The 18,597-nt window shown below is 45.5% G+C and overlaps 1 protein-coding gene across 6 annotated transcripts in view; it reads left to right on the forward strand.

Moving 5' to 3' along the window:
* The window catches only part of trbd (ubiquitin thioesterase trabid), an 84,372-nt gene that overhangs the window by 23,469 nt on the left and 42,306 nt on the right, over positions 1–18,597 (forward strand). For all 6 annotated transcript variants that reach the window (XM_065431364.1, XM_065431367.2, XM_065431333.1 and 3 more), the window contains exon 4: positions 6,629–6,778. In XM_065431364.1, coding sequence (XP_065287436.1) covers positions 6,629–6,778 — 150 coding nt within the window. The remainder of the gene's footprint in view (positions 1–6,628; positions 6,779–18,597) is intronic.

Consider the following 18,597-nt stretch of genomic DNA (forward strand, 5'->3'; position numbering starts at 1 on the left):
CCATGGATGATGGCAGCCCTGTTTGAAGAGTTTTTCTCACTCCTCAACCAAAGGATGTCGAGTAAGAACAGGAATATTGTACTGATTCTTGATCAGTGCGCTGCCCACCCTAAGCAAGTAACGCTTCAAGATGTAAAGACCGAGAAGAAAGGGGGTTAACCGAGGGGCCTGATTTTTATTAGTGATATCATAAGAAGCCAACAAACACTGTGACACCAAGGACATAGGGGAAATTACTTGTGCTTAATAAATGAAATAAAGAAACTATAAATTAATGGAAATGAAAGTGGATGAAAAAACAACTTGCTGCAGGTGGGGAACAATTCCACAACCTTCGCCTATTAGTTAATTTAGTAATTTAGTAATAAATAGTAATTTCCCCTATGTTGTCCTAGGTGTTGGGTGTTTGTTGGCTTCTTACGATATGACTTCAAAATGTTGTGGGGATGCGTGACTCCTACGCCTCCCCTGAGATCTAGTTTTCCCGCATAGCTCGTCTCCTGGAGGGCGGCTTCGCCCGCCGCGTGGCCTGGCGCCCGCGGCGGTCGGAGTGGTTGAAGCGCTGTACAAGAGATGGCGCGAGTGTTGCGCTGCTGATGCCGCCAACAGGCGGGGCTTGGGCGCAGGAAAGGAAGGCTTGCGCTCTTGAGCGGCGGACTGGTGAATGCGGCGGACTTCCCGCGCGAGCGCCGATCCATGCTTCTGCGAGACCGTCTCGCGTGACCGCCTTCGAGCGCGCCACCGTTCGCGTGATTGTACGCACGAACGACCAGGCGTTGGGATCCAGCATGGGCGAACATATTCGCTCGCTATCTGGTCGCGGTGAGTCGGACTTCTAGATTTGTCGTGCGCCCATCGGCATGTTTTGTGGATAGCAACTCGGCTAGCAGGCATTGATCTATGAAAGGTGCAATAAATGCCCTTGTGATTGTTTGCACTACTGTGTTGTCATTCCTTTGTCCCAAGAGCACGGAGGAGAACCCCCACATCTGGCGCCCAATGTGGGGCGCCAAATGTGGGGGTTCCACTCTGCGTGTGGCTAGGGCAGTCGCTTTGTGGTACTCCCAACCCGTAGCGCGAGAATCGCGGCTACGCCGGGTTCGAACGAATAAGGCAACCAGCGGCGTCAACGGTAATAACGTTTATTACTATTAGCAATAATGAACACTCGCAGAGGGACGTCCTCTCAGTAATAGTAGTAAATAGGCTTGCCTCGTTGTCTGGGTGGGTCAGACAAACGAGGTCACTCACGGGATGCGGCAGGTGCTTTCGTCCAGGCGGTCCAGGTGTTGGTGTCCTAAGAGAGAGGGTCTCCCCCGGTGACGCGCTTTTATGCCTTTTTACCTTTTTGCGAGGGGAAGTCCTCCTCACCCGCCGGATACGTTTCCCTTTCCCGTGAGCCGCTTGGGGGAAGAGGGGTACGTGCGTCACCAGAGCAACGGAGAAAGGGAGGGCGCGTAGTGCCTCTCTCCCTTGTCTACGCTGGCCCGACCTGTCCGCCACGTGTGAACGGGACGCCGCGGGTACGCGGGAGGAAATGGAGGCGGGTGCTCCCCACAATGTAAAGGTTATTTTTGCCCCCAAATACGATGACCCACCCTACAACTGCTTGACACTGGAGTCCCCTGGAATGTTTCACATCCCCGGGGACTCCAGCGGTGCCTAGGTATGTGCTTTAGAAATGTGCTTTATCCGCAGAAATGTGCTTTATCCAAAGTATGTTATCATGACCATGTTGTTCTGTCACACCTTGGCTCCCTGCGCATGAGCGGAAGTTGTCTTTTCTTTTATATGTTTTTTGAGGCTGTCATTAAACAGTTGGTAGTTTGTTGGCGCTTCAATGTCTTCCTTTCTTCTGTCCCTTTTTAAGAAATGTATATTGTGCCACAAAGTATACCTAGGAAATCTAAGCACCAACTTGCCGAAGAAGTCCTTTTAGATGTGAAACGTCATTTTAAGGGGCTTCTTGTGTGGCACCTACTCGCTAAAATTAGTTGTAATGACAGCAACTTGAAAATAAGTCTTCTGGATGGGCTGCACTTCAATGCCCTGACTTGGGCCTGCATCGCACCGGTTACCATAGCCAACTGTTTCGGGGAGTGCAGCTTCTTCAGAAATTCTGAAGGTAGTGGCCTCAGAACCGGAGGAACTTGAAATTGAGGATTGGGATGATCCTCAATGCCAAGTGCTCCGTGGATGATTTTCTGACCACAGGTGACAGCCTTGTCATCTACAGTGTACACACAATCGAGGTCATTGTATTGAGACCACATCTGATGTTGGTTCCAGCGAGGACAAAGGCGACATTGACAGGACCAATGATGAGGAGCCACCACAGGCAGCTGAAATGCTGCATGTCCTCGATGTTTTGAGGCCTGCCATGAGTATGGAGGAACTCGGCAACGACACGTGCTAGCATTTTACACTCGCATGTGTCATTGACTAGTCCGGTGGCTGACATCAACAAAAAAGCAAAAGCAAAAGGACATTATAGATTTCTTTCTCTGCAAGTAAAGTTTTCGTTTTTTGCTACATTCAACGAAAAGTTTGTCAGTTTTTCTAGCTTTAACTCTCCCATTTTTGTTTTTTGGTGATGTTCGTGATATGAATTTTGGGTGGTACGAATATTTTTCGTGACCCCGTGAGATTTGCGTGATTCAGATTCTGTATCTTTCGCTCTCTTTTCCCATTTTAATCCTTCATTATGTTCTAAATAAATCGTTCAAGTTCTTTTGGGTTAGATTAGGTTACTTAACCTGGTCACCTGGTGTCCTGATGCCCATGGCATGTCAAGATCGAACCGCTGCCATTTAAGCAACGCCACACAGCAAGCCATGAGAAATGAAAATTTGGCGTTGTAATAATGTATGCTATAACTTATTTTAACAGACTAGTCCACACCATCTGTGTCATCAGCGCGAAATTCCAGGATGTTGCCTCGGCTTCCATTGTGCAATCAGCCGCCATAGAAGTGGAGGAAGCGACCATAGCCCTCGCTCTTGTCTCCAAAACCATGTTAGATACAATCATTGGCCTCACGGACTCGTAATCTGCATGCTGGAATCATGTGCAAGGCTGCATCTCTGCCAAGGCCCACAAAATTCAGCATGTATTGCCAACCACCGTATGGACCCCCGGCCACGAGTCCCTCTGTGGTAATCAGTGTATGGTGATTATGCTGAGTAATCGGTGTCTTATGCTTGTAATCAGCGTATGCTCGGGGCATGCTGCACTCAGGATGGAACCCCTACTCCCTCTCCCCCATTACATGATTCTACAACACTACCACCCCTCATGCCTCAACCTGCACCTCACATATCCCTCACAGAAGAGGATGCCTTTGCTTGGTGACAATTACAAACTAAAGCTTTCGTCCACACCTCTGTCACGCCATATATCCCACTCTATATGCTGTTAGGAATGGCCGTACGGGGTGGCAACGTGCCAGCTTTCAGCCCGCTGCACGTGTTCCAAGCCCACCAGACGGGGCGCCCTTCCGAGAACTGCGGATGACCGGCAGCCACGTGGCGCGCGGTCAGCTCAGGAATGTGGTACTCCGCCGCGCCACCCGGGACGGAGCACAGTTCTACGAAGCCCTCGGACGTCGGCTCCGGAGCCTTGGTGTGTGTGGGCTCGAACTTATGTGCCTTTGTGTGTGTGGGCCGTACTGTGGGGCGGCGGCAAGTTTACAATGATTGGACGAACGTTTCCGACCACTCGGGCTCCGTCCACGTCGAACGATGACGTCGAACTATGACGTCGAACGGAGAGCTTATAAGCAGCGTTTGCCGGCTGCTAGAGTGTGCTCGTCGGGAGCTGAGTGCTCGTTGTCATGCTAGAGACGTACTAGTGAGCTGTGTGCTCGTAAGCTATTTGCTGTATGTTAGTCTTGCGGGCTCCATATGGGAGTCGCGCTAGACTGCCAATGTATCTTGCTTAAAATGCTTAATATGTAAATAAATCCTGTTCACCGAGTTCCTCTCTACGACCTTCAACTCCTTCAAATGGTGGCAGCGACGAGATAGTCCGACGACTCCTACATCTGGTTGGCAGCGGTAGGATCGTCCGACGAATCTTGCAATGCCTACAAGTGTCCACATTGCCTGGCATACTCATCACTTTATCACAACCAAAGAATGCTCCTGCACACCCTCACTCCCCCCATCACAAACTCCACACCTGTAACAATGGGAGGATGTGTTGTCTAGCTCGGGCCTATGTGACCAGTGTCAGGTGGTGTCGCAGGCCTGGAAGGCAGCCAAAGCTGCAGGATTCATGTACTGACCCCCCCCCCCCCCTCCCCTCTTCCCTACTGGGCGATAGATGTCCAGGCATCAACAAAGATGTTGACCAACCACCTTTCTTTTTGTTTTTCTTTTATTTCATTCGATATAGTTTACTTATCCTCCCATTTCCAATTCACAACTTGTAAAAGTCTTGATTGTGCTTGAACTGTGTCCTAGAGATTGTGGCAGACTTCAACCCTCCTCTCCTCGTGATCCTCGGTGAGAACTTGAAGCACAAATTGCGTGTGCTGGCAGCTAATTAAAAGTGTTCACCATTTAACTTGTTAATTACCATGAAGCCTCATATTAACAGTCACATCTAGCACAAAGATATCTTCATTATATCAAATATTCATTATAACTTATAAACATGGATGCTGAATCAGCAAAAAAAAGAATGTGATCAGGTCTATGTGAAATACAAGCATGATGCCTCCTACGGGGACAGCAAGGGGTTTCCGGTGGATTTTAGTGATTTTAATGGTGACTTGCTGTGCCAATGTGTCGCATGGGAACAATAAATTATATGTCATTTTCTCCATTGTTAACATGCAACTGTACGATCGGTGTGATCACACTAGATCAGGATGTTAGCTTGTTGTCTGCGATCAAATGAAGCCAGGCTGCTGGCTCAAAAGTGCTCGCGCATTTACTGAAAGTTGTCAACGCATTTTTTTGGACAGGGATCTACTCTGCCAGACTTTACCTCTCTCTGGTTGCCGCAAGATCGGGCATGAGATCAGTTAAATTCATGAAGTCCTCTTATTGTCTTGTTTTCCTGTTGAGGCATATCCTAAATTCACAAGAGCATTCTCCACTAAAACTTCTCACAGAATTAAGCTGAAGCTGATCTTCGAAAGCCAAAATAGTATAATTGCAGTATCTTACCACATTTATCTGTGCTAAAATGCGATGGCTGGTTTCGTTATCAGCTATCATTGCCAAGACTGTTAAATTAGACAATTTTATTTTAGGTGCTGTGTGACTAAGGATTGTCTCTTATGTAGCCTGCGATGTGCTTATTATAAGATTGCTGCTAAGATTAGCGGAAGTTTGTCACACGTTTTGTTTTTTGACAGGCACACAACCATACAGTTTTCTTGAGTGCGGTCACCTATGCAGTTGGATTACGCTATGGACGTAAATATTAGTCTAAGAGAAGGAACATTTGAGACTTGCAAAATATTCTCGTGTGCGCATTTTCGAAGCCTTGAACTATGCTCATAACAATGCATCTAATTCTTTTATTTCATTTTTTTATTGTTGTTATTCATGAATAAACAGTACATATATGCCAATGCAAAATATTTCTTTCTCACTTTACGGTCACCGTGGAAAAATTGTGGTAATATTTTTCAAAATAGGTCCCTCAGAAGAATTGGAATCTGCAATAAAAAAAAAATCGACCCTGGGTGGTCGCATATGGCAAAAAAAATTGACCCTGAAAGGGATAATATTAGACGTGTCAAAGTGGGAAAAAGTATATGGGGAGGGGGGGGGGGGGTTGTTGGAAAACTGGTCAGGTGGTGGTGTGTGTGTGTGTCTGTCTGTGTGTGTGTGTGTAATGGAACTGACGGTGGTTTGCACTCCGGACCACCGTCAGTGCACTCCATTTTTCGAAGAGGCACGGTGTGCGATGAGTCAGCTTCTGTCTTTGCACTGGGGTGAACGCGGTTTAAATCGTGGAGGCCTAAAAGAGGTGCGGTGTAATGCTAACACATTTCTCACATTGCTAAATTGTCACTCAATCTTTTTCTGTCTGTTCTGACTCAACATTATTTTTTATTGTTTGTACTGCAGAGTTCTTTTGTAATTGTTCTGTTGCCACTCCAGCAATAGCCTTGAACAGAGCTGCAGCATTAAAAAAAATAAAAATAAAATTTAAAAAAAGATTTAAGAAATATAATGCTCAGATAGACAAATTCTTGTAGTAATTGTTTTAATAGAATTGACAGTGCATTATTCATTGAGGGAACTATGCCCCACCACGCCCCTTTTTAAAAACATATTGTAGTTAGCCATTCAGTATAGAGGTACAATGTTCTCCTTTAGAGGTGTTTGCCGCTGCATTCTTAACTTTTGTCTGTAGTACTTATCATGGCCTTTTGGTTATACTGCTAAGTAATATGTTATGCTGGGGGTGTAGAACATAGAACAATTCCTATTTAAAATTGAAAGAGGTTTTTGCTGTTCTTGCATAAGAAAGTTTACTTTAACATTGTAGTCTTTGTTGTTCCCCTGCATGTTTCTCTATGTCGCATGATTGTTGTTGAGTAGTGCTTGTGCTCTTCTAGCCCGTTCTTCACGTGTTGTGCGTTGCTAACATTTCATTTTTATTGCAGTGTGTTATGTGCAATGTGGCTCGTCTGAAAAGTGACTCGCCAGTCAGCAATCGGACTCCTGAGCCTGATGACCAGCGTAATAACTCTGCTGGAGTTCCATCCATCTGTACTGGCGGTAGCAACCGTCTCACGGCAACAACTGAGATTGAGGTAAGAAAGCATGGGAAGTTTAAGTGTTTCTTGCTGTCAACGCGCAGTAGCCTTGTATACACCCTTGCAACTTTTTAATAATATTGCAGGAGCATCGATCCTGCAGCGCGTTAGTGATCTTGTAGCGGCAAGGGGCACTCCTGAAGTGATCAGTGCTGCAAAATTCATTCAAACTAAAAATCACCTCTCATGTCTGCGTGTACTATTGCTGATCCTACTGTTCCTCACTGTTACAGCCCCGCTGACATACCGTGCAGTCGATGCTTGTGCAATATTATTAAAAATGGCAAAGGTGTACATTACCCCACACACAACACACGTCATCTGTTGTGTCCTGCAAGGTTGTGCGGACTTGCCTGCTTCTTGTGTGAACCCAGTGTTAGTGTGTCATCAATCAGTTTTGACCTCTGTCGGGTGGGCAGTGTTAGCAATTGCAGCTTCTGAGATCCGAAGCACTGCACTGAACTATGACATTGCAAGGCAGGTAGAAAAGGTAACTCCTTGGCTCCACCGTGTTTGTACAGCAGCACTAAGTGGGTTGAATGGTTCAACTTTGTGGGAAACAGCGGCATTCCATTGCTTTTCTCAGTGCAAGATGCACTGATATGCCCTTGCCCGGAATTGGTCAATGGTGACACTGGCTGATTCTTGGGGTAAGGACCGAGTGAGAGCATCGAGTGACCCTGTACAATGAAGGCTGTGGCTCTAAGCACAAGTGAATACCTCCGCTTCTTACGAGCCAGCTTCCTGCCAGTTCACCAAGTTTAGCCAGCGTGTCTTGAAGCATTTAGTTGGTTTGGTATCAGTGTGTGTGTGTTGTGCTTGCACTCCCACACCGATGTTCCTGCGGGCTTGGCAGCACTAGTAGAAGCTAGACCAGGTAGAGCCCGATTACACTGGTGCCCACTGTGGGGCCATTCCAAGTCGTGAAAAAAATCTCCCGACTGAACTACAAGCTGAGAGACCTGAAATCGGGCTGGCTGAGCTGGCCTGCTCATGTCGGGGAGCTCAAGGGGTATTTCCACTAGGAAGTTACTGCAGAGCCCGAGGCCTGCAAAGTATGAAATCGAGCTATAGTGAATGAGCTAGTGGGGAAAGTACCCCAGGTATTGGAATGACACCCAGAGTCTAAAGAAATGGTAACAGACCACCGACGAGATCCCCAGAGTCACGAAGTCGTTGATTCAGGGAAACATGCGAAAACACATTGCGGAAGCCAGTCCCTGCACAGCTGCAGTAACTCACAAAATTCTATGAGAAAGGCAAGCAGAACAGCTGGCTGCTGTTTCTGCCCCAGAGGTTACCCCAAAATAAAAAGGAAATAAGCACTCAAGCTTACTCAACACCATCCCACCAGCACATTGACAGCCAGCCATCAAGCCTGCCTTAAGTGGGAGACAAAGACCGTCCCACCGCCTATGCCTCATTGACCCTATTTTGTCTGAAGAAGGGCTTTCAGAGCAAGCACATAGCAAAAGAGGATCACCACGCAATGCTTCCCCCTTTGGTGCGGCTGCATCTGCGTGGCATTTCTAAGAGGGGAGAACGGCAGACTAGAGACAGCACCTGAGGTGACTGGGCCATTGAGCTATAGCTCTACCTTTGTTGTGAATACAGACCATAGGCATCTTGACACAAATGGCCATTGCCAAGGGAGGTATAACCCAGGGCCCGTATTCTGAAACGTTCGCCTTCCGCGAAACTATCGCCTTGGTCCCACGCCTCCGCCAACAACACGAGCTCATTGCCAGTTTTAGCAAAGCCGGAAAATAAACAACGCGATCTAGTAGGTCCAACCTATGTCATTTTAACATAGTGTCGGTGGGTGCTCTTAATATATATTGAATTAACAAACACGTCTTTTGGCGTTCGGTTGGTGGTGGAGTGTAGTAGAGATAAGGTAAGTGGTAGTTTATAGCAGCCTTATTGGTGACGCCTTACATGCATTGTTTCACGGCGATATTTGTTGATTCATCTAAAATAAAACATTTCACACTTCTTTATTAAATTTATTTTACCTAAAACAGCTGTAACCCAACATAGTCAGTGTGCAGAACCCGTACTGTGGCCACAACACTCGAAAACAACATACCCGAGCCGCTCTGTACTTGCACAGTGCGCTCTCTCATGCAATGAGAAGCATTCGACAATGCATATTGGTAGTGCACGCAGACGTCACGGGTAAGCAGTCACTTGATTTATTGAATGTGACTATTGCGCCGGCGAAACTATTGCGGAAGCCGAACGTTTGAGAATACGGCCCCAGCTGTTCACATGGTAATTCATTGCGGTGCACAGCGTAGCTCAAGGTCCAACGCCAGATGAGACTTCTACCACCGGGGACCAAAAGGTCCCGTGGACAATGACTGGCTCATCGTTGTCGGAGAGGCAGGAGGTAATGGTAGCGTGAATTCGCGCTAACGTGTTGTCACTTGGAAGTTATGTGGTATGAGGTCTTAAAGGGACACTAAAGGCAAATAATAAGTCGACGTGGACTGTTTAAATACCATTCCAGAAACCTCGAAATGCTTCTTTCATGCCAAGAAAAGACTTAGTTTACAGGAAAACTGCATCTGAGGGGTCCGAATACCTTTTTCGAAATTCAAATTTCCCACCACCTAATCGGGGGAGTGGTGACATTGCATGTGCCATCACCACCCTTTGCTGCTGTCAGTGAGTAAAATGGCGCCCGACAGACGACACCGAGCCAAGACAGAGCAGTGGATTTGCTGCTTCAGCTGCTTTTTGATCAAGTGGTGTAGACTGTTCGGGCATCCCGCAACATAACATGGAAGTTATTTTCTCTGTTACTTGGAGTTTGTGCGAGTTTCGTGATCCAGCAAAACCAGCGCAGCACTACGCAATAATGAAACTGCTGAAATGCGAAAGCATGGGAGGCGCAGCGTCGAGCGAAAACGAGACCTCATGACTGCCCACGTCATTGTCAAGGGTAATTTCAATGAATTCTTTTTTCTAAAAATGAAATAGAACTCGATAAGTAGCATTTTATTTCGTTTTAAGTACTGTACAAAGTTTTTTGAAACGAGCGGTTGAGTACTAGTGACAGAAGTTAACTGAGCAGTGCTTTCATCATCAGACAAGTGCTTGAATGTCCCGGGTAGTCTTTAATCATGTCCTGCATTTACATCAGTTTCTCGATTATTAAGGCCCTGTTCACGATAATATTGACCCCTTAGAGATTCTCAAGCACTAATCTATCACTCTAGCTTGACTTAAATATCACCAGGCCCCATAGCAAATTTTGGTTATACGCTGGAAGTTGTTACCTGTCCTCTAGGGAGTGTTGTGCCACAAAAATTGAAATTTCAAGCCGGCTGATTAATAGCCAAGACAGAAATATTTCAGTGCCGCCAACCGATGGTTTCAGCAGGTGAGCTCCACTGCCGGGCGAGACACTCTCCACTCGTCCCGTCTAGCCTCCACAAGTGAAATTTCTTTCTTGCGTTCTCCCATACTGGACCTCGAGGATCGCGTGACGCATACGTCACGAGCCTCGCCTTCATTTTTTTTTTCTCTCTTTCTTTTTTTCCCGGTGCTGCGCACTTCCGCTAACGACGTTGTGTGCGAGCTGTTGTGATTCTCATTTTGCGTAGCACATGATTTTGCGCACTGTGCACAAGGACACATGACTAGCGGTATAATTCAGTGCTACATGAATGCTGAGGCAGACACAAGCCGATCGCAGAGCATACTCATGCGCTAGAACACGGTAGGAAAGGGCATAGTTTCGGTACCTGTGCATGCGACTGCACACGCACCGAGTCAAAATGAAACTACCGTTTGCTGCGACCACTGTGTACAAAACCGCGGCTGCTATCAACCCGATCACGGATGGTGACCATGCAGTCATGAAGGCACGCGGCCATGATGGCATGCGATGCTATGGGCGGCAGCAAACTCGAGAATAAAGGCTTTCAAGGCACAACAAGGCATGAAGCTTCACGTACGATTTCCACTGATGACTATGGCGATGCAGATTTCTAGGCTTTGTTTTGGTGGACGCTAACTCCATTCTTGCTCTTTTGCGTCACACATTTACAGCGCTCCTGCGCTCACTGAGCTCCAAGAGTTGTCCAAGTTAACAGATGTGCAACCAAATATGTCCCAATTAACGAGAGTTTGATTGCATTAAATAATGCATACGCCTGCCGGGACCAAAGGACAAGTCCAAATTATCTGATTTTCTGAGTTAACGAGTGTCGAGTTAACTAGGTTTTATTGTAATGGTGAAAGAAAAAAAGTTAGTCGAACATGTCGACAGCAAGTGCTGCGCTCACACATGAGGCTTAAATAAAAGTATGTGAACCCACAAGGTTCTCTTGGTGAAAAAGAACATAACACAGCAACGCAATGCAGCTAAAAAAATGCAAAGCACATGCATATAAACCTATGGTTTCAAAAGTGATAAAACACGAGGGAAAAAAAAATGAAAAAATGCTTGCATGAACTTGCACAAACGCAAGAAAATGACAAATAAGGCCGAGGTTACTAGAAACAAAAATTCTTACCTAAAGGCTGTATAAAAAGGGAGCACGTGGACATCGTCTTGAAATTTAGATCGGCACCATCAAGGCTGTTTAGAAGAGTTGCAATGCGGGATAATATCGTCTGGGGTCTATACTATTGTGTAAGAAATATGTACCACATATGGATCATTATGCTGTGTATTGTAAACATACTGGAGCTGCGCGAGTATAAACAATTTATTTAAGTCGTTGTATATTGTGACAGCTGATAGATATATACAAGCTAAACGGAAAGCGTAAATAGTTATAACAGGAAGCGTTTCGTACTCTGAAAAATAATATATGAATGTTGCTGTTGAGAATTTTTGTGAAGTCTTCACCTTGCATGCAGTGGCAGGAATGTTGTGCCAATTTGTGCCGTGCCACTAAAGCTGCCACATTCATGCTATGAAGTTTATTTTATCTTTTTTTTATTTATTTAAGAATACCTTACAGGTCCAAAAATGCATGGCATAGAGCAATGAACAGAAATTTAGTGACTATAAAAATACAAAAATATACAACACCAAAAATTGCACCAAAAGTGAAGAAAAATTGGATAGTAATGCATGCTATACCACAATCATTGAAAGATGGCCCAGTATGATGAGTTACAGGTAAATAGGTGCTTAACATTTTCATTAAAGAGAGTGTAAGAATCGTAACATTGTTTGCAAGTGTCACATAGAATACTAAAAGAAGTGCGAAACAGTGAACAACCATTTGCAATAGAAGACAGTCAGTACAAAGCAGGAACCGACACAATATATTATACAAAAAGGCATAAATAAGAACACGCGAGAAATGCAATATTTGGTGCTGTAACCAAGGTGTCTATGAACCGGGAAAACTGGGAATTCTCAGGGAATTCGAATAGTCTGGAAATACCTAAGGAAAAGTCAGGGAATTTGTGCTTCTATCAGGGAAAATTACCTATAACTTTATTTAAAGGGAACGAAAGTAGTGTTAATGCTGGCTTCAAGAAACAGAATAAAAAAAAGAATTCTGGGGTTTTACGTGCCAAAACCACTTTCTGATTATGAAGCACGCCGTAGTGGAGGACTCAAGAAATTTCGACCACCAGGGGTTCTTTAACGTGCACCTAAAAGCACACGGGTGTTTTCGCATTTCGCCCCCATCGAAATGCGGCCGCCGTGGCCGGGATTCGATCCCGCGACCTCGTGCTCAGCAGCCTAACACCATAGCCACTGAGCAACTGCGATGGGTCAGTAACAGAGGAATCGCAACGAATCGGCACGAGGTGTTGCCAAAGTAGTTAACGACCGATTTTGCAGACGCCCGATTTATCAGACATGCCCGATAATTCGTGCGGCTTTGCGGCACCACCATGTACTCCATATAGTCAATGTATATTGCCCTGACTGCACTGCAGGTCTCAAATGGCATTAATCAAAGCCACCACCACCGCCATTTTGATTATCCCGCCACCTCGAACCGGCACTCTCGCACGCAGATCCGCTGGCAGGCGTAGCCACCACCGCGACAACGTTAAGCCTAGCTGCTTCTACGTTCCCTATTAAGCTTCTTGCCATGCGGTGCCGTGTTTTTCATCGAAAGAATTTGCCGCGGTCAGCAATGGCACTGACTCCACCTTTGTAATCCTTGCGATTGGCTTCGAAGCTTGCAGAGTACAGCTTGTTGCATAATGCCAGTCTTTGAAAGTTAGCTTCGCCTCGGTACAGCAGTGTTACGTGGTGAAGGATCACAAGCGTGGGAAGGGGCAATTGTCACGGGATACATTATGTATTCCATAATTATACATGCGTGCACGCCCGTCTCCTGTCACACTACGAGCACCGATATGCCTAATAAGTGTACTGGCAGGCCTTAAGAGCTTTTTCGGACGTGCCTGTGGCAATTTGAGCCCTTAAGGGCAGGTAAAGACATGCATAAATTTTTTTTTTACCGCCCGATTTTTCGGATGTTCTTGCGGCCCCTACGAAGCCCGAAAAATCGGACGTTGACTGTACAACTGACCAAGAGGATGCTTCAAATGGTTCATGGGGCGAACGCGTAGCGGAAGGAGGATGAGAACAGAAAGGACCGACGCACTGAGGAATTAACGAGAAAGGAAGCGTGCCACCGCCTCTTTGAAAGAGCTTGGGCTCAAAAAACAAAGTGTTGGCTGACGCTGAGATGCAGGTGTCCCTCATCCAAACCAAAATAAACTTTTTAAAGCAGTGAAACCCAGCACTGAGATGTTTTGCGCGGGCTTAGAGTATGTCAGGACAGTTAAGGTTGACTTCCCAGCTGCTGAGAGAGAATCTTAGTTGTGACAAAGTTCCGGCCTCATACCGATGAGCTTGCTATCACTTCATAGAAATAGCTCGTATTAGAAAATATTTACTTCCGTATGCATCTCCTTTTCATTCGTATTTGAAAATGTTCGACTCGATTTGGAATGGGTTTTACCATTTTTTTTGCTGTGCATTTTACTAACACCTTCCTTGACTGTTAAAACTGGATTAAGTCATTTTTTTTTGTTTCAACATGCTTACTAGAGAGTGACAGCATTGGGCATCATGGTGTCAACCCGTCTTGACAGAAAACAAAGTTCTGACTCATTCAGGGAATTTTGCAAAGGTGCTCAGGGGAAACCTGGAAAACTCGGGAAATTTGGAAATGTCAACTTGGTAGACACCCTGAATGCTGAGTATAGCCAGAGACGTGCAACATCATTCATATTTTTAAACGTGTGAAGTGGATGAAGACGTCAAGTATGATTTACCCGATAGCATCACAACTATCAAGCTTCGTGAGTTCGTCGCCCAAAAGGCTGGGAAGATGCTGCAGGAGATTGATGTTCAAGCATGAGTGAAAATAAGAATGATGCGCTCCGATTTTCAAGAACACACCATGACGCCACTGGTGCAGCTGACATCAAGAACTGCACCGAGCAATACCGACTCTTCCATTCACTCGTGCCTGCTATAAATGCTTCGCTTGCAGCAGCAACATGCTGAGCGACAGCAGCAACTCATGGAAAATCTTCTGACTTATTCAAGCCCAACAACGACAAAACAAGCAGACCGTTAAGCCCGACTTCTTTGACGGACAGAGCTCAAGCCCAGAGGCTTGGATCGAGTTCTATAAACAAGCGTATGAGGTGAACTCCTGGGACGAACCCTGCTATTGCATCAGGAACATGCGTCAGTTTCTCAGCGAACTTACCAAGAAGTGGTATGGCATCCATTATGCTGGACATATGACGGATACATGGAAGCAGTGGAGAACAAGCTTTTTGGCAGCTTTTGACGAAAACCATGTTGAAAGGTGGGACTGAGCTACCTTTTATAAATATCACTTGGGAAAGCCCCTAGAATATCTTTACCAGAAAAGACTGCGTCCTCACATGGCAAATGCAGAACTACTGGAGTCCGCAGTAGTGCCACTGATTGTTCATGGGTTACCCAAGGAACTTAAGAGGCAGGTGAAGTAAACTGCAAATCATATTGACCGCAAAAAAGACGGGGACAGAGGAAGAAAACACATAAACAGCACAGGCGGTAACTTTCAACTGTTTTATTCATAGCAGCCAGTGGGCATATATAGGCAAAAGGAACATGCGCAGATCGCGGCAAACAAGAATGCACATCAGCTTAGCTTAGCGTGGCAACCAATTATAAAAAAAATCTATTTCCGTTTGAAACAACCTAATGGAGGTATCGCTAACACAATCTTCGCCTTTCTTATTTATATGGTAAGCCTCCATCAGTTCACGTGCAGTCTGGTCATGGCTTCTGCCCAGAATCTTTATCTCCTCAAAAAGAGGTGCACAGCGACAGGCATTGCAGTGCACAGGTAAGTGCGCCAACTCATCTTTCTTTAACTTTTGCTCATGCTCCCTGGCTCGATCATTTAGGCACCGTCCAGTCTGCCCTATGTAGGACTTGCCACAGGCCAGGGGGATTTCATACGCAACTCCTACATTGCATTTGGCATACGGCTTGGTGTGGTTCTTGCCACAACCACGTGAACTGACTGCACGTGAACTGATGGAGGCTTACCATATAAATAAGAAAGGCGAAGATTGTGTTAGCGATACCTCCATTAGGTTGTTTCAAGCGGAAATAGATTTTTTTGATAATTGGTTGCCACGCTAAGCTGATGTGCATTCTTGTTTGCCGCGATCTGCGCATGTTCCTTTTGCCTATATATGCCCACTGGCTGCTATGAATAAAACAGTTGAAAGTTACCGCCTGTGCTGTTAATGTGTTTTCTTCCTCTGTCCCCGTCTTTTTTGCGGTCAATATGATTTGCAGTAAATACCAACTAGGCCAAACTGAAGTTCTTCTGAGGTGAAGTAAAGTTGCCTAAAACTGTCAAAGAACTGTGGGGATGTTTCAGAAACATCTGCACCGATTTTACACCACAAGATGTAGGTCGGACAGATCAGACCTTCGAAAAGGCTCCATGGAGGTCTCGCGAGCTCGAAAATCCTCATGGCCGAAATCAAGTCGTCAACTTAATGTCTACTGACAGCAATGACGCAGAACCAGTAGCTTCTCATTCAGAGCAAACGCAACCAAAAAACTAATAAAAGAGGGTGTTAGGAATGGCCTGCCAAGGTGGCAACGTGCAAGTTATTTCAGCCCGCTGCATGTGTTTCGATCCAACTATGAACGTACTTCAGAGAACTGCGGATAACCGGCAGCCACGCGGCCAGGGGTCAGCTCAGGGAAGTTCTCGAGGGGAGGTAATTGGCGGAACCTCCCCATGCGTTTTTCGAGACACCAGACAAAGTGTAGTGGTGGACGCCACTGTGCGAGGTCCGCTCTGGAATTTAGAGGCGACGGCTGTTCTGCAAAGGTCGTCAACCCTTGGAGAGAGCACTGAAACCTGTGCGGCATGTATGTGTGTAAACCCCCTACCCCTTTCTCTCAAAGGCTGCCATGAGGAATTTCTACGGTGACGTCGGACGATGACATCGAACGGAGTGGTTATAAGCAGCTGTTGTCGGTTGCTAGTGCTCGTCATCGTGCTCTGTGCTTGTCAATGTACTCGTGAGCTGTGTGCTCATTTGCTGTGTGCTTCGTCTTGCAGGCTCTATTTGGGAGTCACGCTAGACTGTTGATGTCTTGTTTAAACTGTAAATAATGAAAATAAACCCTGTTCACCTAGTTCCTCCCAAGTTCCTCTCTACGACCTTCAACTCCTTCAAATGGTGGCAGCAGCGAGATCGTCCGACGACTCTAATAGTGTCCAGTCCCACCTGACGACAAAAATTGAGACTGTTTTTCTAACCGCTCTTAACCTTGTCTACATTAAACTCAATATCAATGGAGATGATGTTGATGCATTGGTTGATATGTTGATGTATGTCTTGTTTAAACTGTAAATAATGAAAATAAACCCTGTTCACCTAGTTTCTCCCAAGTTCCTCTCTATGACCTTCAACTCCTTCAAATGGTGGCAGCAGCGAGATCGTCCGACGACTCTAATAGTGTCCAGTCCCACCTGATGACAAAAATTGAGACTGTTTTTCTAACCGCTCTTAACCTTGTCTACATTAAACTCAATATCAATGGAGACGATGTTGATGCATTGGTTGATAGTCGTGTATCTGTATCTAATAAATGAGCCTCTTGTTAAAAGTGACAAAATAATTAGATGAAGACAGGCGCAGGTACTTAGCTTTGATGGAATAAGAAAAGTATATGATGAATGGGCGAAAGCAAATGTCTCTTATCAAGGCCAGAGGGTTAACATCGACGCCCTTGTCGTGAAGCAATGCAACTATAAATTCTTACTTTGGAGACCAGATATGAAGACACGAAAGTTAAACCTTTATTGGAATGATGAAGTAATTGTGGCATAAGAGACGTGCACGTCCTTGAATGTCGCGGACCACCTTGTTAGGTGTGAAAAAGATGTTCGTGAAAAATTCCCTGAACTTATCCGTCTAGGCAACTATCCACCAGCTACAACGAAATTTATCATCATCATCACATCACTTTATTACCTTAAAGACCCCGGTTAGGGGGTATTACATAAGGGGTGGGTTACAAATCAATGTTACAGAGAGTGATCTTCATGAGAAACAAATGTAGTTAAGTTGTCCACAAAAGTTGATGAACACGTGATGGCTGCAATGTTCCGGGGAAGGCCATTCCAGTCCACTGCTGTGCGAAGAAAAAATGAGGCAGCAAAAGTAGTGGTGCGAGCACGTGCGCGTGCGATTGAGTAAGGATGGGACGTACGGGGGGATATGCGCGCCGGTGGGATGATATACGGTGCTTGATTGAGCGGACTGTGAAATAATTTGTGGAACAAACAAAGACTGGCGATGCGGCGACGCACAGAAAGATTAGCAAGATCAGTGTTACGTTTTAGGGATGATATGCTTATGTCGTATGAATATGAAGAATGGATGAACCTAGTGGCGCGATTTTGTACAGATTCTAGTTCGTTTCTTAAGTATGCTTGATGCGGGCTCCAGATGGGGGCTGCATATTCTAGTTTTGATCTGATGAGTGATTTGTACGCGAGACGTTTTATGTCTGATGGTGCGTGACGCAAATGACGCTTTAAAAAACCGAGGGATCTGTTTGCGGATGATATGATATTGCTGATGTGTGCGTTCCATGAAAGGTCAGAGGATAAGGTGACGCCTAGATATTTGTATGTTTGAACTTGTTCGACAGTGGAGTGGGAGATTAGGTATGAGAATGATAGGGGATTAAGTTTGCGATGAAAGGAAACGAGCTTGCACTTAGTAGGATTAAGCTTCATTAACCAAAGATCACACCACTGTTGTACTCTTCTTTTTAAGCTGAAAGATGTTACGCTGGTCAGAAAAAGCCTTACAGTATGTCACGCGAAAAGAAACATTGGTTGAAAAATGAGATCCAAAATATGTTAGATGCTGTAATAATACGGCCATCAATGTAGACGTTTGTCTTGCCTGTTACTCTGGCTCCAAAACAAGATGGATCTCTGCAACTGAGTACTGATTACCGGATTTTGAATGGCCAAACCAACATTTTTCCTTTTCCAATGCCAAGGATCGACGAGATAATTGAAGAAACCGGAGGCTGCAAAATATTTTCCCATATAGACTTTGGCAAAGGACTTTGGCAGATTTCGCTCGAGAAGGAATATAAAATGTATACAGCCTTTGTCACTCCATTTGATGTATACAAATATAATCTTTTGCCTTTTGGATGGAAGAACAGTGCAGCAAGGCTCCAGAAAGATGATGATTAATGTTCTCAAGCCATTTCTCGGATTGTTCTGTAATCTGTATGTAGACGACATCATAGTCTACTCCAA

Source organism: Dermacentor albipictus, chromosome 1, assembly GCF_038994185.2.
Source record: "Dermacentor albipictus isolate Rhodes 1998 colony chromosome 1, USDA_Dalb.pri_finalv2, whole genome shotgun sequence".
In the NCBI taxonomy this organism is placed as follows: Eukaryota; Metazoa; Arthropoda; class Arachnida; order Ixodida; family Ixodidae; genus Dermacentor; species Dermacentor albipictus.